General features: G+C 43.3%; 2 protein-coding genes across 3 annotated transcripts in view; both read left to right on the top strand.

The window, feature by feature from the left end:
• Nucleotides 1–20,734, top strand: part of ITGBL1 (integrin subunit beta like 1) — a 249,310-nt gene that overhangs the window by 223,122 nt on the left and 5,454 nt on the right. Inside the window, exons 8-10 of one of the 2 annotated variants that reach the window (XM_048854457.2) lie at nt 2,357–2,473; nt 14,483–14,629; nt 19,896–20,009. In XM_048854457.2, coding sequence (XP_048710414.1) covers nt 2,357–2,473; nt 14,483–14,629; nt 19,896–20,009 — 378 coding nt within the window. The remainder of the gene's footprint in view (nt 1–2,356; nt 2,474–14,482; nt 14,630–19,895; nt 20,010–20,734) is intronic. The other variant, XM_075129677.1, reaches the window with a different exon arrangement.
• LOC125638573 (zinc finger and SCAN domain-containing protein 32-like) lies at nt 5,160–7,448 on the top strand. The gene is made up of 2 exons (XM_048854519.2): nt 5,160–6,215; nt 6,804–7,448. The coding sequence occupies exons 1-2, from the start codon at nt 5,660–5,662 to the stop codon at nt 6,887–6,889; spliced, it is 642 nt and encodes a 213-aa protein (XP_048710476.2). The 5' UTR covers nt 5,160–5,659; the 3' UTR covers nt 6,890–7,448.

The following is a 20,734-nucleotide window of genomic DNA, read 5'->3' on the forward strand; positions in this document are numbered from 1 at the left end:
TCCTCAAGTGTTTAATTGTTTCTATATGCCCTGGAATTTTAAAGAGAGTTTAGGATGTATTTGGTAGTAGCTTTTCCTCCATAATCAGGTTGCTATGGTAAACCTAGTATTCAAGTCAAAGAAAGAGTATGTAAGTAAAGTGCTGATCTCTTTTTGGTTTCATGTGAGCCTCTAATTACTCTCAAACGATTGAATTTGTACTGCATGTATGGTTATCACAATAAGAAGTAAGAGAATAAGGTCATAGAGAGTGTGCCTGCTGTTATTTCTGTGCAGGTGCGTTTGATAAATTAGTACTCTGGCTCGGATTATCTCACTCTGGGTTCTGAAAATGCTCTCTGCTGATTTTTCTGGGGAGGCATCTTTTATGTGGTGACCTGAAATTTAGTCCTCCTCAGCATGCTAGTCATCTGTCTTTCCTTTGGTCTGTCTATCTGAGGAATTGGCTGTCTTGAGGATTATTTATGTATTTGTTTGTTTATAAACGTGAAAATTGCTGGAGGTCACTTGAGTACACCCCGGTTGAGCAGAAAAAGAAAACATTCAAAACCTCAGATCCAACAATCATTCCGGTTCTTTGAAATGTAAACTAAAAATTAAAATCAAGTCACTGCTCTAGCAACACAGCGCCATTTTTACTAATGTAGTCAAAAAGGTAGAAAGGAGTTACATTATATGACAAGATTCTGGAACTATTTGTAAAAGGAAAAAAATGCATGAGTTAATTTGTGTAAGATTCTTATTTGTCACCACAATAAAAAGATTTTTTTTTAAAATGTACCTTTTAAAACATTTCAAAATCACAGCAATACATATTTGAATCAACTCTTAACCTTGAAGAGTTCAAAATAGCTTTTGGTAAAATTTCCGTAAGGTACTTTTATTATGTCTACACAGCATTTTGGAGACAGCAGGTGTGACCCTCCCAGCCCAAGCTGAGAGAGTGAGCTAGCAGAGCTCATGCTAGTACTTTAAAAACAGCTCTATAGACAGTGCTTGGAAGTTGTGGCTCAGGCTCTGAAGCCTAGGGGTAGGGGAGTGGGAGGGTCTGTCTTCAACTTCAAAGTGCTGTCTATACAGCTATTTGTAGAGCACGAGTGTGAGCCCTGCTAGCTCAAGTCTGTCAACTTGAGCTGGGTTACTCACTCCTCCTGACTCCATAATGCTATATAGACATACCCTGAGTGATTTAGGAGACTGTGTCCCAAATTCAACAATGATTTTTCAAGGAGACAGTCTAAGTGCCTAAGGCACTTTTGAAAATGGGATTAGCTTTGATTCAGACTAGTGCTTTCTCTGGTTAAATTCTAAATGTCTTGCACATCCTAATAATTTTTGTCATTAGCACCCTTTTCCTGACATTTAATGTAAATTCTCAATTGCATTGCATTATTCCTAGATATATACATTTGTAGCACCCTACAGTGTTATTGCATACAAAATACTACATTAGATGAACCTTAAGCTTGCAAAGTCAAGCACTGAAAAATTCGGAAATGCCAGGATTAAGGTTGCCTTGCAATTATGTTTTATGAGTTTGTTTTTTTAAGAGCGGAAAAACTGGTCAAGTCGAGATTTCCAAATCAAATCCATTAGGAGATCCCATCCATTATGATAGTCTTTTCTTACATGGTCACATACTATATTTCCAGAGGCCCCTGCCTCAGTCAGTGCTCATGAGGTTATTGGGGAAGAGCATCTGTTGGAGCATGGCTGGCTCCATTATCCCTTCTAACTTTATGGAGTCCCAGTATAGAGAGGACTGGTGAGGCTGGAAGAATATTGCAGAGGTTGCATTTCACCCTGCTGTGTCCTTCAAATCCAGATCCGCAGGTGCAGACTCACCTCCATTTAAGAAAGAGGATAGGTCATAGGAGCATTAATTCTTTACTTTCCTATTATTTGGAATTTGTACCAAAGTGTTCGAGTTATGCTACTACTATCCCATGCTAGAAAGCTTTCCTGGGCCACTCTGTAAATTACTTTTCTAGATGATTTCATTTTAATCGCATCCACATTTGGTGTTCATACCACACATACCAAATGTTTTGAATTAGTTTGGAGAGTTAATTACATAAGGAAACATATACCATAGTTCAGCTATGTAAAGGTAGGGGCTATCATGTGATAAAATTCCCATGAATACTGACCAGAATAAAATAATAAAGAAAATTAATGCTATTCCCACCAGCAACATGACATTATTTTGTTTTCAATAGTTTTCTTTCTTACAAGTGTTTACACTTCAGCTAACATAGACTGACTTGGGCTTTATGTTTTTGTAGGAGCAGAACATTCTGTTAAATCTGTTAAATCTTGATGATGCTGTGACCCTAACAACTGTGTTTTCTTACAGGGAATTGTGAATGTGGCCAGTGCACTTGTTTCCCTCCAGGAGATAACAGAGTTCATGGTAAAATCTGTGAATGTGATGATCGACAGTGTGAAGATATGGATGGCAATGTCTGTGGGGGTATGTATTCATTTCAATAAGCAATAATTCTGTATGAATTTGTGGCTTTCCCTGTTTCCCCGGATTTTGTTACAAAAGAGCATTAATGGAAACTATCCGCAGCAGTAGATTGTAGTACATCTATATCTTAAAAAGAAGAAACAACAACAATCCCACAAGCCTCTGAACTGAATATTTTAATTAAATATATCAAAATGTCTGTCTTTAACAGTGAGGCAGATCACATGTGCCCAATAATATTTTACACAGTGCTGAAGTTCTTACATAGATATCATCAAAATGTATCAGAAATCTGTGCAGATATTTAAAGGAAAACTATGGAGGAAATTATCTTACTTTCACTTTTTGACTTTGATTGAAGATTTACCAATGGTATCACATTTTTCTTTTTTGTATTTTTAAGTTAGCAATGCTCAGCAATGTGTGGAATGGCTTTAACAGCTGATATTCAATGACCATTGTGTTTTAGTATCATCTGGTACACCTACAGCAATCCCACCATATTCAATGGCCCCACGAGCTCTCACAAAGTAACCAGCATTAGATTGGGCTGATATTTAGACCAGGGACCTGATTCAAGAAGCAGTGCTCTTCTCCCAATCAATATTGACCCAATGGCCCAGCACAGCATTAAGAGCCATTTTCCTGAAGAAGGTATCTTTTAAATTAGACATGAAAAATAGTGTCTCTACTGATCACTTTTGGTCATTTCATAAATAAATTAAAGATCCAATAGCATTCTTCATAAGAGTGGAAGTGTTAAATGCAGCTGATGGCCAGTACATTCTACCACCTGCCTACTTCACAATCCCTGCATAAGCTGAACTCGTCATGTGTGCCCCTAAATAGTTTTGTAATGTGTAGTGTTGTTGTGCATCATTAACAGTTCACACACATGCCCACCAAAGTTCCTTCAGTGGTGTATAAAGTGATCATTGGTGTACAGGAAGGGACTTCGGGATTTTTGGGGATGAAAGGTACTATAGATCATTATCATTAATAGAAAAGGCTCAAATTATCAGCAACAGCAAGGAATCGGAATTTATTTCCTAAATCTTACAGAATCTAAGCACACTGCAGATTTTGTGCTATATCATAGCTACAAATAAATTATTTATTCTTATGTCATTGATAAGACAATGGAAACTCTGTCATTGATTTATTTTTCTGTCATGGAAAATAGTATTATGCAGTACTTCAAATTCATTTGAGAGAGAGAGACAATATTTTAAAAGAAATTGTGATAATGTTGCTCTAAAGGTTGCTATTCTATTTGACTGATTTTTCTGAAATGACTCTGGTTTTAATAGTGATTAGTATGAACACAGACACATTTTAGGACATAGCTTTCTTATTTTCATGCATGAAAATTATATACAAAAATGTATGGAGGTTGGGGGTGATAGAAAATATTGGTGTGAAGGTGCTGATCTACAGAAAGTAGTTATTTGACAAAATTGTAGTGAAAATCTGGTTGTCAGTAAAAATAAATAAATAAATCAATTAAATAAAATAGCCTAAACAGGAGTTATTTAAATTAAGTAGCCACTCAATACAATATGCATCAAAAAGAAGTAATTTGAATGTCACCTGTTTGTGAAAGAAACGAGAAAGCAGCAGTTAAGAGAACGGAAAAGGTCAGTCTTATTGAATTCAATATATATATATCAAAAACAAAACTAAGCATCTTCTGATAATTAGAATACCCTGTCTATTCTTCATAATCAGCCAGTGTCTTGGTGATAATACTAAGTAAATTGAATGCCCTCAGAATTCATAGACAAACATTATCAATACTCCTCCTTACAGCTAACACAGCTACCATATTAACTTTTATCTTTGACTGGACAACTCTCTCATTAATTAATGGAGAACTCTCTCATTAATACTCATATGATGAAAGAAGAATAGTAATTGGACAGAGTCACCTGACCATTCTCGTTGTGCAAGGGATTACATTAAATCTGTACTATTATCCAAACAAATCCTCATTTTCCCTTTGGTCTAAACAGTTCTATGTAATGGGAGTGCCAAAGATTAATCCATTCATTAAATAATCCATGTTTTGACTTATTTTGACTTAAAGAAAAACAGGTAAGAATACAAAAGCTTATGAAAGTACAAACCCAATGTAAAGTTGAATCCAAATCTTAGCTCAACTTTTCTGGTTTTATTTGAACTGGTAACTTAATCATTAACATTTTGTCCCCAAATGAATAAGATTTACTGTTACGAGTCACTGGGAGTGTACTGAGAAATGATACAACTACATTCGCACCCTCCAATACATTGTTTTGTAATTACAGAAATTTCTCTTCTCCTGATATGGGTGGCCAGACCAAGATCTAAAGAATAACAAAATGTTATTTTCTGTCTAAAATAAGCTTTTTCTAGTTTCTGCTGCTCTTAATATAATTTTTATATCAGTGAAACAATCCAAGTGCCAAAAGCCTTCTCTGAATCTTTCTCTGAACTGCCCTTAGTTGGGATTCTGTAGCAGCATTCAGTGCGTAGAGGATTGTCCTATAAGTTTATCTGAAAGTACTTGGTTAGAACCTTACCAACAAAATCAAGTGTAATGCATTTGTACTCTCCTTGAGCCTGGTTTCCTAGTCTGCAATAGTTCTGTTTTCCTTGTTAGCCACTATGTGAGTTCAAGTTTCCTTTTTTAGACTTCACCAGCCACATTTAGCTCTTTCTGCTTATACTTCTTTATTTTTCTTTTATCTTATTCCTTCTCTGAGAATGAAAAGTCTCTGGGTCAAGTTTGATCATTTCTGGAATGAGAGACCTGACATGTCCTAGCCCTGGTCTACACTAGGACTTTAGGTCGAATTTAGCAGCATTAAATCGATGTAAACCTGCACCCGTCCACACGATGAAGCCCTTTATTTCGACTTAAAGGGCTCTTAAAATCGATTTCCTTATTCCACCCCTGACAAGTGGATTAGCACTTAAATTGGCCTTGCCGGCTCGAATTTGGGGTACTGTGGACACAATTTGATGGTATTGGCCTCTGGGAGCTATCCCAGAGTGCTCCATTGTGACCGCTCTGGACAGCACTCTCAACTCAGATGCACTGGCCAGGTAGACAGGAAAAGAACCGCGAACTTTTGAATCTCATTTCCTGTTTGGCCAGCGTGGCAAGCTGCAGGTGATCATGCAGGCTCATCAGCAGAGGTGACCATGATGGAGTCCCAGAATCGCAAAAGATCTCCAGCATGGACCGAACGGGAGGTACGGGATCTGATCGCTGTTTGGGGAGAGGAATCCGTGCTCTCAGAACTCCGTTCCAGTTTTCGAAATGCCAAAACCTTTGTCAAAATCTCCCAGGGCATGAAGGACAGAGGCCATAACAGGGACCCGAAGCAGTGCTGCGTGAAACTGAAGGAGCTGAGGCAAGCCTACCAGAAAACCAGAGAGGCGAACGGCCGCTCCGGGTCAGAGCCCCAAACATGCCGCTTCTATGATGAGCTGCATGCCATTTTAGGGGGTTCAGCCACCACTACCCCAGCCGTGCTGTTTGACTCCTTCAATGGAGATGGAGGCAATACGGAAGCAGGTTTTGGGGACGAAGAAGATCATGATGATGATGAGGTTGTAGATAGCTCACAGCAAGCAAGCGGAGAAACCGGTTTTCCCGACAGCCAGGAACTGTTTCTCACCCTGGACCTGGAGCCAGTACCCCCCGAACCCACCCCAGGCTGCCTCCTGGACCCAGCAGGCGGAGAAGGGACCTCCGGTGAGTATACCTTTTAAAATACTATACATGGTTTAAAAGCAAGCATGTGAAAGGATTACTTTGCCCTGGCATTCGCGGTTCTCCTGGATGTACTCCCAAAGCCTTTGCAAAAGGTTTCTGGGGAGGGCAGCCTTATTGCGTCCTTCATGGTAGGACACTTTACCACTCCAGGCCAGTAACACGTACTGGGGAATCATTGTACAACAAAGCATTGCAGTGTATGTTTGCTGGCGTTCAAACAACATCCATTCTTTATCTCTCTGTGTTATCCTCAGGAGAGTGAGATATAATTCATGGTCACCTGGTTGAAATAGAGTGCTTTTCTTCAGGGGACACTCAGAGGAGCCTATTCCTGCTGGGCTGTTTGCCTGCGGCTAAACAGAAATGTTCCCCGCTGTTAGCCACAGGGAGGGGGGAAGGTTGAGGGGGTAGCCACGCGGTGGGGGGAGGCAAAATGCGACCTTGTAACAAAAGCACATGTGCTATGTATGTAATGTTAACAGCAAGGTTTACCCTGAAAGAGTGTAGCCACTGTTTTATAAAATGTGTCTTTTTAAATACCGCTGTCCCTTTTTTTTTGTCCACCAGCTGCATGTGTTTCAATGATCACAGGATCTTCTCCTTCCCAGAAGCTAGTGAAGCTTAGAAAGAAAAAAAAAATGCACTCGCGATGAAATGTTCTCTGAGCTCATGCTGTCCTCCCACACTGACAGAGCACAGACGAATGCGTGGAGGCAAATAATGTCAGAGTGCACGAAAGCACAAAATGACCGGGAGGAGAGGTGACGGGCTGAAGAGAGTAAGTGGCAGGCTGAAGACAGGGCTGAAGCTCAAATGTGGCGGCAGCATGATGAGAGGAGGCAGGATTCAATGCTGAGGCTGCTGGAGGACCAAACCAGTGTGCTCCAGTGTATGGTTGAGCTGCAGCAAAGGCAGCTGGAGCACAGACTGCCACTACAGCCCCTGTGTAACCAACTGCCCTCCTCCCCAAGTTCCATAGCCTCCTCACCCAGACGCCCAAGAACACGGTGGGGGGCCCTCCGGCCAACCAGCCACTCCACCACAGAGGATTGCCCAAAAAAAAGAAGGCTGGCATTCAATAAATTTTAAAGTTGTAAACTTTTAAAGTGCTGTGTGGCATTTTCCTTCCCTCCTCCACCACCCCTCCTGGGCTACCTTGGTAGTCACCCCCCTATTTGTGTGATGAATGAATAAAGAATGCATGAATGTGAAGCAACAATGACTTTATTGCCTCTGCAAGCGGTGATCGAAGGGAGGAGGGGAGGGTGGTTAGCTTACAGGGAAGTAGAGTGAACCAAGGGGCACAAATGAATACAAAACAAATCTGGTCTATTTCTTGTTTTGATCCACTCCATCTATCTTTTACATCTTTGGCTGGCAGCAGATGGTGCAGAAGGACTGCATGCCATCCACATCTCATGGCTGCTCAGCTACAGTACGACTGCTAGCCATCCTCATCTCTTGCCTGCCCGGCAGAAGATGGTACAGTACGACTGCTAGCAATCCGTATCGCCTGCCTGCTCACCATAAGATGGTTCAATAGGACTGACTGCAGGACTAAAGAGAATGACCTGGTCAAGTCACTCCAAATTTAGTCCCTGCGCCCATGTCTGCCCAGGCGCTCCCAGCCGACGTGGCCAGGAGCACCTCAGACATGACGATGACGGCTACCAGTCGTATTGTACCGTCTGCTGCCACAAGGCAAGGGGTTGCTGCTACTGTGTAGCAATGGCGTACCACGTCTGCCAGCACCCAGGAGACATAGGGTGACGGTTACCTGAGCGGGCTCCATGCTTGCCGTGGTATGGCGTCTGCACAGGTAACTCAGGAATAAAGGCGCGAAACGATTATCTGCCCTTGCTTTCACGGAGGGAGGGAGGGAAGGAGGGCCTGACGATATGTACCCAGAACCACCCGCGACAATGTTTTAGCCCCATCAGGGATTGGGATCTCAACCCAGAATTCCAATGGGCAGCGGAGCCTGCGGGAACTGTGGGATAGCTATCCACAGTGCAATGCTCCGGAAGTCGACTCTAGCCTCAGTACTGTGGAAGCACTCTGCCGAGTTAATGCACTTAATGCACTTAGAGCATTTTCTGTGGGGACACACACACTCCAATATATAAAACCGATTTCTAAAAAACCTACTTCTATAAATTCGACCTTATTCCGTAGTGTAGACATACCCCTAGAAGGGGCAGGATAGCACTTAATTTCAGCAGAGGGATCAGTAGGATTCTGGGAACCAGCAATACACCAGTGAAAGGCTGGAAGGAGATGGCAAATTGGGGGTCTGCCACAGCTGTCTTATTGGCCGTGACTTAATAGTAGGATTCAGAGTAGCAGCCGTGTTAGTCTGTATCCGCAAAAAGAAAAGGAGGACTTGTGGCACCTTAGAGACTAACAAATTTATTAGAGCATAAGCTTTCATGTGGTAAGTTACTATTGAAATCAAGGCCGTCCCAACCCATATGCAAAGCACACAGCTCCGTAGGGCACCAGGAAATGTGGGGCACCACATTTCCCGGTGCCTTGTGCAGCTGCTCCAGCCCCTGCTCCGGCTCTTCCCCAGGCCCCCGATCCTTCCCCGCCCCCACTCCCCTGAAGATTGCAGCCAGGCCCGACCCTGCACTCACCATGTGGTAAGTGGAGTGACCCGGCCCCAGCTTGCTCCACTCCCCTGGCTCCCAGCTGCGCAGCCGGCAAGTGCTGAGGGGCGCTTTTCCCCCAAGCCTGGGAGCCAGGGGAGCAGAGCAGCCTGGGGCTCCAGGCCCCGCCCCAGGCCACTGTGGGGGATGGGGGCTGGCCACTTTGTGTGGGAAGTGAAGTGACCCGGTCCCAGCCTGCTTCGCTCCCAGGCTTGGGGAGAGGGGGGAACCATGCCCCAGCACGCGGCTGGGAGCCAGTGGGGTTTAGCAGGTTGGGGCCGCATCACTCCCCTTCCCGCAGGAAGTGGCCATCTGCCCGTGGAGGCTTGGGGCCCCACACATCCCCCTGCAGGAGGGCTGCGTAGGGCACCAAAATAGCTAGGGATGGCCTTGATTGAAATTGAACATTTCCCTTGGTTTTGTCCTTCCCTCTTGCAGTGTGCTGGCTAATGGTTTACATGCAGTTCCTTCTGCTGGCTGGATTGTCAGACATGCTTAAGTGTCTGCTATCAGGAGTTCAAATGGTTGGGGGCTGTATTTCTGGAGCAGATGGACAGGAGCTCTGTCACTACTTCCTGCTTTAAGGGCTTGTCTAAACATAAAACACTTTAACTATACTGGAACAGTTAGAGCAGAACAACACCCCTAGGCCAGATGCAGCTATGCTGGTATGAGTTTATGTCAGTATAGCTTAGTCCTGTGTGGGAAGAGACTAAACTATCCTAGCATAAGGCACCAATATAACTACATCCACACTAGGGGGCTGTACAGCTGTAACTATTGTGATTAAATAACAAACAAAATACCCTGTCTGAAATAATTATACTGGCACAACAACTGTGTGTAGACCAGACCTAAGTTTGTATGGTAACAACTGAATTCCTGGGTAGCCCTGGATTCATTAATCTTTTCCTTGTTCCCCTTGTATTTTCTTTACAGGCCCTCAGCCTGAGTGTTAATGAACCAGTAAAATAGACCATATTATTTATATCCTAATTATAATCTAACTTTGACTGAAGAATTTATATTAATTTTTAAATAATATAAATTGGATATTAATGTATATTAATATTAGGATAATACAGATTCATGGCATATTTTTAATAAGACATACAAATGTGTGTTTACCAGAATGGGCACTGTTTGAGTTCACCTACTCTGGTTTGATTTTATAGAAGAAATTCTCTGCAGAAACTCTATGCGCAGCCCCACGGCCCATTAGCTGATGAGCTCTGTTATTGCCCTCCCCCTTCAAAAGTTCAACCTTGTCTAGCATTTTTTTGGCCACATCATGACCTGGAGAGCCAAATATAAAGTAGTACAGACACAGCTTGAGCTAGTGGAAAATGACCCTTTCCGGGAAACCAAACGCTTGCCAGGAGGAGGTGGCTTCTGGTGCTAATGAAGCCATAGGAGAACTTTTTTGGATAACTGTGAATGCGAGTGAACTCTTGGACAAGCTGGCTGTGAAAAATAAACAGTAGCCAAAATTAATTGATTTATTACTGTCTCCTTTATGAGATGTGGCAGAGAGGTGTCCATTACAGGTCCACCTATCTCTTTTTGTGAGCTGAGTTAATAGAATATTTAAAAGGGGGATTTAGAGGACCATGCTGTCTCTCTCCTCAGAGGCTGTAATCACCCATTGCCTCAAAGGCAGAGATTCTTTAGCAATACAATAACTTATACGAGGAACTCTCTTGTGTTGCAAATGGTTTCCTTTTGTGCAAGTCACTTGTACAGACACAGCAGCTGCAATCCAGGATTGTTTTTGGTTGACATCTAGATCAGGTGGCTGGAGTGGTGATTTTGAGTGACAACCATATGTCTTCACGGCAGAGTTAACTGGCATTATCTACACGTGAGTTACACCTCAACCACACAGTGAAATAATAATATTCAAGCTGTTGTGTCCATACTAGCACTGTACTCACTTGTATATGGGTATGTCTTTCCTGCAGAGTTAGCCTGGATGAGTGGTACCCTGGTCTGAATACCCAGTGAGCCTAATGTGGGTGTGAACAGCCACACTGAAATGCACTATCCAAATTACTGCATCCTCACTGCTGCTGCACTCCCTCATTGGTGTCGCTATGGCGTCTGGGGGCATATCCCAGGGGGTTTTGTGCTGCAGTAAGCAGAGACACTCTGATTCCTTTCCAGTGAATTGTGGGAAAACTTGTCAGTCCTTCTTGGCATATGGGAGGAATTGTGGGAAGACACTGGAGGACTAGCAGTGTTGTGGAGTGGGCATGTTGCCAGTGAACACATTTTAGCCAACTTGAGTTTAAAGCATCAAAATGCTCTAGTTGAGGGACTGGACTGGAATCGAGTCAGAGTCAGAGTCAACACTTAAATTATGACTCAAGTTAACTTTGCAGTGAAGACAAGCCCATAGTCATGCTAAATAATGCAGTGTGTTTGCAAAGGAGTTACAGATCAGCTGGGACAGTGTTTTGAGACAAAGCATTTGGCTAAGAATTTGAGTCTGGCTGTTCTACTGGAGTCCTGGAAATTCTGTACTGCAGCTGTTCTGCTCTTGACCTCTAATATCACTGTTCAGTAATTTACATCCTTGTAAATAAAAGAGTGGAACTTAGTCTATCTTGTGTCTGTGCCAACCCATATCTCTGCCAGAGTCTCACCCGTCCTGACCATCAGTCACGGCAATATTGGTGCATTCTGAAGGAGGTGTTTAGAGTTGTGTAGCCAATCTATGGAGAAGGCTACAGAGCTCTCTGAGGAAAATAGTTGGAGTCTCATACCAACTCCCAAACATAATTTCTAGGAGTGATAGTGTACTGACACCCTGAATCCCAAAGGTGTTGCTGGACAGGACAACCTCAACTTCATACCATAATTTATCAGTGGCAGGTGTATGCTAATATTGTTATATTATGTTTGTTCCTTAGGCAACACATGTTGCAGATGTTTGTCTTCATTTAAAGTCATGGGTTCACTCCCGCTCCCTCCTCTCCACTCACTTCCAACATTGGCTTCCTCCATTTCTGGTCCCGTGCCACTGATCACCTCTAAGGACTCCACAGATTTCTTTCACTACAAATGTTTCTTTACATTCACTGCTCCACTGCCTCCCATGTGAAGTACACTGAGACCAGGCTAACAAAGCAAATTGCTTATTTGTGATTTTAATTCCCTTCTTCAAACCTTTCCCCTTCCTGTGGTCTCCTCCCTCCCTTTTCAGGATCTCTCCAAATTCTTCAAGATCATCCCAGGCCACTGTGGCCTCCCTCTTCCCCGTTCTCAGCACCTTTTTCTTTATTCACCTGTCACTTAGAGAGAGAAAATGAGAACTCAGAGTAATCTCTCCATCTGTGCCTTTGTCCCCATCTCCTCCCACCTGCCAACCTTTTTGGTCCCTTCATCACTCACTCCCCCTCCTCTTTAATCTCCCCTATTCTAAGTACAAGAATGCTCTCATTTTCCTCATCCTCAAAAAGCCAACCCTTGACCCCAGCTGTCTCTCCACTAGGTCCCTCTTCCCCTTCCCCTTTAAACTCATATAATGAGCCATTTACAACTGATGCCCCTCCTCCTCCTTCATCCTCCAGACTGGCTTTCACCTCCTCCACTCCACTGAAACTGCTGCCCACAAAGTTTCAAGTAACTTCTTCCAGGTCACACCTCAGGGAACTTATTCCATTCATATCCTTCTTGCCCTCTCCACTGCCATTTATCACTTCACCCTCCTTGACATCATATCCTCCCTTGACACTTCGTTGGACTATTTTTTGGCTTGATTCTCTTACTATTTTTCTGATCTCTTTTGATGAATTCTATTCCCCAACAGCCCCACTCTAGGGGATCATATAGGGCCGTACCTTCAATCTCATTCTCTTCACCTGCGTCATGTCCCTAAGTGCCCTTATGCACTCACAAAATGTCAACCATCATCTTTGTGCTGGCAACTCACAAGCCAGTCTCTTTTCTCTTCGTTTGTTCCTCCTCTGTTTAATCTTGCATCTCCGTCAGTTTCACTGACAGTTGTTGCTGGGGTGTCTTGCTGAGCTCCTTATCCCCTGGCTTTTCTTCTTCTCTCCATTGCTCTGTTGACCTAGGCAATACCATAACCTAGGCAATCACTCTCAGGGGACATGTGATAATGTGGAAAGAATAATCATAGCGCTCCAGCTGCAGAGAATGGAAAGCTAAACCCTGTGACTGAACAGAATCTGTTAAAGTGAGAGCTGAGTGCTTCTGAGCATGAGGAAGGGAGACTCAGATTGTCATTCACATTTCTCATTTCAGCAAGCATCTAATCCTGAAATATCAAAGTGATCTGAATAAACATTGTCACTAGCGTTCTCTGACCAGCACAGATTGATTAATAGCTTGCTTTCCAGACCAGCTGCCCATGTGTCGGTAGGTAGACGTAAGGGGAAGGATGTGATAAATGAGGGTATACATAACTGAGACCCTATTACCATGTTTCTGCATGATTAAAATGAGACACTTAAAATTCAGCAGTCCATCATCACAGTACCAGGAATAGAGCCATGATGAGTTCATGTTTAATCAGCCACCTCCGATATATATATATATATCCCGAGGGATTGCTAGTGGATTCCTGTTCTCCCTCGCACCCTCTTCTGCATGCCATCTGCCCTTAGGACGCCTTGCCTTAACTCCTACAGTCAGGCCCAGCCACGCCTGTGAAAGGAATCCATTGTGACACCTCGCCATTTGCTCCTCATCTTTGTTATAAGAAGACAGCGTGAGGTGTCATGCAGTAGCACAAGCAGCAGCTGTCAGACTTTGCACTTGGATGCCTGTCACTGGTCCTGATGGGGCTAGTGTGAGTTAACAGCTGGGGCTAGGACTGAGGACAAGACTATGCCCATTGCGCTCCTCAGGGGAGGGATTTTCAAAAGTTTGGAAAGAGACCAAAAATATTCCCAAGGCCTGTCCCCAAACTCCAGATTTCTGGCCTCCCTCACCTACCTCCTCTCCCTGACCAGCTACCATCCTACTCACTCGCTCCTAAGCAGGCAATCATGTAGTTATCTGCCTCACCACCTTCTCAGTTCCTACTCTTCCCTTTAAGAACTGTGGAACATAGGTGCAGCTGCCTGTGATGGGCCCTGCACGTTCCCTGCCAGCCTTATCTGTTGATTCAGATGACTCTGCCAAATGTCCACCCCTTTCTGCCAGCCACTTATTTTGTTAATGCTGTACTGTGCTGTGGCATATGGATCATCCCATCCCAGAGAGAGAGAGAGCTCTGTGGTATGCCCAATGTGCTAGCTGGTATGGTGGGACAGGAGCCACAGGAAGCAGAGGAGGGCAAGGGCTCTTGCAAGGGAGAAGAGCTGGGGATAGGGAATTGAGAGGCCAGAGCCCAGCTATTCTTTACATTACCGGGCCACCTTGCTTAGCACAAGGCCAGGATAGCTGAAGACGATAATACTTCCTGTCTCGTAGGCCTGCTGTACCAGTACATTCTGACCCAGAATGAGCCCTGCCTGGGGGTTCAATTAGGCAATTCCATGCCGAGCTGCCTCAGTGTTTTCCTCAGCTAGAAATGTAGGTAATTTCTCCTGTCTGTGTAACATGCTTGCTCCCCTGCTGTCATTACAGGCCACGGCCTCTGTTCTTGCGGTCGATGCGTTTGCGAGGATGGATGGTTTGGACAGTTGTGTCAACACCCAAGAAAGTGCAACATGACAGAAGATGAGAGCAAAAGCTTTTGTGAATCAGCCAATGGCATATTGTGCTCAGGAAAGGGTAAGCAATGCATTGGTAGCTGAGCTACCTTACATCACTCTTCTGGAAGATTAAAATGTATGGACGTGGGTTACTGTTGTTTAATAACACTTTCTTCCAAAGTCACCCATTGTTAGAGGGCTGGTATAACTGGCTTTATAATGCATCTAACCTCGTTATCACACCCACTGTGTCAAACGCTCCCTACGTGCACATGCATTCAGCTGTTTTGCTCTCCAGTGCCATTTGCTAACAGCATGGGATTTCACAGAGCTGTTTTTGTCTGCATCTGTCTTGGGTAGTTGTATCCTATGAACTAAATTATGCTAGTTGATTGAGTGCTGCTGAGTGGCAGGGGCTGCCCGCGGCACGGCGGCGCTAATAAAGGAAAGCAGAGTGCCTCAGGTAGCACTGTGGGGTCCATGTTGAGCAGCAGCACTTGCTATGCCTGTCCAAAAGCCATGCGAGGGGAAAGCAAGGCCTTGGCAATACCCACAATCTCCCTAAGACTTCTCCCCCCCCTTTAAAAACATTTTAAAACATATTATCTGCACTGTTGTGTTTTTTCACATCTCCAGCTGGAAGTCCTGGCTGCCTTCATATGAGTCCAGCTGTATAGGTTTGGCCTAGAGAGAGAAATAATTATTAGATGCTTCTGAAATATAACTAAACTAAGCTCTTTTGGGGTATTCTCTCCCAGGCTTGGAACAATTTATTTCACTGGAAAGAGGATTTCTGGCTCGCTATGGTGTAAACCACCCACATAAAAATATCTCACACTCACACCTCCTCCCCGCCCCCCCAGCAGACCAATGTGGGAGACGAAACATGGGTCCAAGCCTACATCCTGCCTTCTTTGATGCTGGGGCTAGCAAAGGGGGGGCGGTAGGAGGCTGAACCAACCTCTGGCACAAGTTCCAGCAGCCACCACCAATTTATGCCAACTGGAATGGTCTCCTGGGGACGATGCTGCTGGCTCTGGAGTGCCGTACTTTCTGACCCCACCTGCTCCAGCCATGCCCCTGCTTCTTCCATAGCCTCCCCAGTGTGGACAAGGAGCAGCGGCAGCTGGTGTAAAGCTGGCTGCAGGGTTCCTCTGCATCAGGCATCTCCCTCGTTGCCTTTTTGTGGGAGTTTTAACTTGGTGCAAAAGGAATGTAACCAGGGCTAAAGAGCTGGCCCTCTCTCTTTAGGTAACGTAATGGGTCAGAATTCTGTTCTTGATTATTGTACCAGGCTCCCTTCACTGCTAGGGTGCCTCCTCCTGGCTGCTCTGAGGATTAGCTCCTCCCTTTTCTGTTGCTTGTTGGTGTACCCTGCTGCCCCATCTCTCTCTCTCTCTCTCTGCAACTCAGGGTGCACTCTCTTTGTGGCATGGCATTCTGGCCAGATCGCTGTGTGTTTTCCCCTTCCGGGAGTTATCAAAGTCTCTCCATCCAAAATGATAGTCTTCTCCCCCACTCTCCTGATGGTGCCACTTCCCCAGTGGCTGGTAGGGGAACTGGGGCCCACCTTCTACTCTGGGTTCCACCTCAGGGACTGTCCAGTCATCAGCCAATGTCTGCAGCGTCTCAATTTGCTGCTGTTTCTTGGAGACCTTTCCTAGGCTTTCGCTCCACCACCTTCTGGGTAAACCCTGCCTTTAGGGCTAGATCCCTGGAGGTATCTACTCTCCCCTGGGTTTCCTTTCTTCCCACTCTACACCCAGAGAGTGGCTGCAGACTCCCTCACGGCAGTCCTGCTTTGTTACTGACTTCCTGGCTTTATACTAGCTGTGCCTGTTTCTTCTCAGAGGGGCTCCATCATCCCTCTGGGGTTACTTAGGCCACCTAATTCCCTTCAGTTGAGGCCTATTCATGTAATTGGCCCATTCCTAAGCTAGTGTGGGATGAACACCCCATCACAGTTATACTGTTTATTTTCCCATCAACAGGCCCAATACTACAGAAAATGAGGAAATTCCACCCACAGGCAAAATGTTGAAGAAGGAAATGACACAATTTCACTATTGTTTCGATCAAACAATGCTGTCTTTACCTTGAAACGTGTACAGGAGAGCAATGATCTTTGGGATTTACTCCATTTTAACCAAAGACTAAAATTCTTCTCTGCACAGATGTGGTCTCAGGGTAATTGTTATTATAAATAGTTAGAGGTGAACAGAAATGATTAAAACAAGCCAGCGAGCAATTTACGATCCTAAATAAGTATAAACAATTTTTTTGTAACTTTAAAGGCAAAATAATTGAACAGCTATTCCTCATTGTAAAGATGGCAGGATGCTGTCATTCCCAAGCCCCATCTCCTGCTCTGAGAACTCCTTAGCCAGACCCCACAATCTGACCCTGCAGCTTGAACTTTTTAGTTTGAGGCCAGATCTTCACATCTGGCCAAGCTGCATTTGGCACAGAACCAGGGGGTGGAAAGACAAGATGGTATAAAGCCACCTTTGACCACCCTGATGCTGGGGCTGGTCAGGTATCTGTCTGGTCTCCCATGTAAGTTGGAGCAGCCTGAAGGTAAGTTATACGCAGTGGTCTATGGCTAAAATTTTCAAATCCGATTGCCTAAACTAAGGCTACTAAATTGCTATTTAGGAAACAAGGGTGAAATATCTTTTCAAAAGCGTTTTTGATTTAAGAGCACAACTCCCACTGACAACTTGAAGTATGTCTACACATAAAATTTATACCACTTTAGCTATACTGGCATAGTTAAAACAGGACAATCCTGCTAATGTGGATGTAGTCATATCTGTATAAATATGCTTATACTGGTGCAGCTTATTCTTTTATGGGATGGGGAATAACTAAACTGGTATTGCCAGTAAAACTGTGTCCACATTAGGGCTTTTGCTGGTATAACTATATCAGTAAAAATACAATCAAAATAAAGTCACCCCCTCCTCCCATGGAAACAATTCTACTAGTAAGTAAGGCTTGTGAGTGTAGACCAGGCGGTAGGCACTTCTGAAAATCTCCCCATGCATGCCTAAACATGAATTTGGGACCTTAACTTTAGGCATGCAGGTTTGTAAATATTGTCTGTAGCTAGAGTGAATGGCAGGGTCCAGAAGTCCTAATGTAAGGCCAAATGTTGAGCCAGTTCTCTGCATACCAGTGCTGTTGTTTGTGAAATAACTGGCTTGTCAATAGCCTATGCACTAGTGAGTACCTAGCTTCACAGCTACTAAATCTTCGCAGGAATTCTGGCCAACATTTTTCCACAGTGACAACTGATTAGGGGAAGCCTCAGTGTTTGGATGTCAACTTGCGATACTAGTTTTCACAGGGTGACTGCTCAGTACTTTTTGAAAATGAGGCCCCTTTAACATACATCAAGCGTTACTAGTCACTTTTCAAAATCTTGGCTCGCCGCCTATAGTAAATATTCTTAACAGTGAAAACAGAAACACCCACCATGCTGCTGCTGCTTCAGAAATAGCTGGAGGGCAGCAGATGGTTGCTGTGACTATGCTGGACTCAGGTTAGTCAGTGAGACAAAAAGGATCTGGCCAGAATTACAGGAAAACTACCCTAACTAATTAGACTATTTTTAATTAAAGTGCGGAGGCTCCCAAGGCAGGAAAGAGACTTTGTAACATACTGATGCATTATGGAACCTGATTTATTTAAGGTTTCAGAGTAACAGCCGTGTTAGTCTGTATTCGCAGAAAGAAAAGGAGGACTAGTGGCACTTTAGAGACTAACCAATTTATTTGAGCATGAGCATCCGATGAAGTGAGCTGTAGCTCACGAAAGCTTATGCTCAAATAAATTGGTTAGTCTCTAAGGTGCCACTAGTACTCCTTTTCTTTCTGATTTATTTAAGTTCCCTTTACATGTTACATGTATTGTATTGTCTACAAAATACCTTTAATAAGTCTTGGTTAGCTGTGAGTTACAATACTCTGCTTTCTTCTTAATGTTTCTTGCTAAAATTCACATCCTGTTTGGCTCTTCTTGGCATCAACAGGTGTAGCTGTTGGTGCTTTCTAGTTGATTTGGAAATAGAAACACCTGGCTTAAATCAATCTCAAATACATAATGAAATATAAGCTTGGCCAGTACAGTAATCTTTAAATTATCTTACTGTATGTGCTTTCCTCCATTGCCTCTTTGTGCACTGAAATATTTTACCCTCGGTTAAAAGTTAATGTTTCCCTATTTGCATAGTTTAATAGGCAGCATGTTAATAAACCATAGAGAAATTCATGTTAAAGTCTCTGTTCCCAAGTATAAGTCCTTTATTTGTATATTACAGTATGTTATAGTTTAAGACAACTTATCGCTACGCTAACGCAGTAAATTAACTCTGATCAACCTACAGTAATTCAGTGAATGTTACGTTTTTAAAGAGGGTCAGTACCTGTGCTACTTTGAAGTTTTTAATTAATAGGAATAGATTCAATTGATAAATAGTACAGGATTTGTTGTGGAGATTTTTCTGGGGAATGTTCAATTGATTTACGCAGCTCAAAATTTAAAGGAAAGTTTCCACTTTGAGTTTTGACTGTGGGCCTGAGCAAAAGCCCTCTGAACTTAACGGAAAGATGCAAATTTGACTGCAATGCGCTTTAGATCAGGCCCTGTATAGATTTCTGTGAATTAAATATCTTTGTCTAAGGTACATTGCACATTCTCTGGGGCTGGATCATCATGTGTTTCTCTGGTTTGTACAGCACTGAGCACGTTGATGGCTCCCTACTGTAATAAAGGAAAGCCTCTTGAAATGTGGGAAAGAGTGGGATTTTTAAAGTGACTTAGGAGCATATCCTATTGAAAGTCAATGTACCATGTACTCCTAAGGCACTTAGTCTTTTTGAAAATCCAACCCGTAGTGATCCAGAACAAATGGAAAGAAAAGGTCAGAGAGCAGCAAGGTGCTATTTGTGTGCCTTAAACAGTATGGGCCATTTTTCATCTCAATGCAATTTTATTGACTTCAATAAGGTTGGACCAGGCATGATTTTGATTCATCTAGCCACAAAGCAGAACAGCTCCTGGGAAGAGTAGCCTTGATTGTGATGCTCTGGAACAAAAGCAAAACTTCTAAATGTGAGTCCTGAATAAATAAAAGAAGCAAAATCAAGGCATTACATAGAACACCACTTCATACTCAGGCTGACCTGTAAAGGATCATTTTATTCAATAAGCTTTTAGCTTGATGATCTTCTTTTAGACAGTAGCTTGTCAGATGGCAATTTTGCATGGGTCTGAGATGTTATATCCCAGCCTGAAAAGTGCTGGTGCCCTATGATTGCAAGTAATAATCTTTGTGATTTCAGGTTCCTGTCACTGTGGAAAGTGCATCTGTTCATCCCAGGAATGGTACATTTCAGGGGAATTTTGTGAATGTGACGACAGAGACTGTGACAAACATGATGGTCTCATTTGCACAGGTGCAGTACTGACTAATCCTTAATTGCTCTGAGAAGCAGACTGTGCATAAAGGCAAATTGAAGTTAGACAAAACCCAGCAAGTTCTCTTTGTTCATTGATGGAAAGGAGGAGCACTTTCCTATTAATAAAATCACTTTAGCTGTTAAGAGAGTGTTGCTTTGTGTTGTGATGAATAATCAATTTCACACTTTGCAAGGAAAATTGAAATCCACAGCATGAATACCAATAATTAAATCACTTGTGAAATTCATCCAAAAAGTAAAATGCTTTTGTCTATCACCTGTTCCTGTACGGAAATGAACATGTATGAGAAGGTTGCGATTCAGTGGTTTCTGTTGCTATCACCATCTTTACTTCACTTTTTATGATGAATGTATGTAATGCATTTAGAAACCATTTAGTTTTAGAATCCTTGGTAATGCAGCAGGAGCAGGTGCTTATATTATGATGAGGGGAAGAGTCATGTTTTTTTCATAGACTTCCTTGGCATCAAGACAACTATCACTGGGATGCTGAGATGCCTGACAGTCTTTTTTATGACATGTTGGATGCTGACTAAAGTCTTTTGCACCTATCACAGGGTTTAGATGGCAGATGCAAAGGGAAATGGGTAGACTGCCAACACTTGCTTTTAACAGAGAAGGGAGAAAAATCTAGTGACAAGCAGGAACGTGTGATCTGTTTGATTAACTTGCTATGTGTTCCATGATGACAATCGTAGAGG

This window comes from Caretta caretta, chromosome 1 (genome assembly GCF_965140235.1).
Source record: "Caretta caretta isolate rCarCar2 chromosome 1, rCarCar1.hap1, whole genome shotgun sequence".
NCBI lineage: Eukaryota > Metazoa > Chordata > Testudines > Cheloniidae > Caretta > Caretta caretta.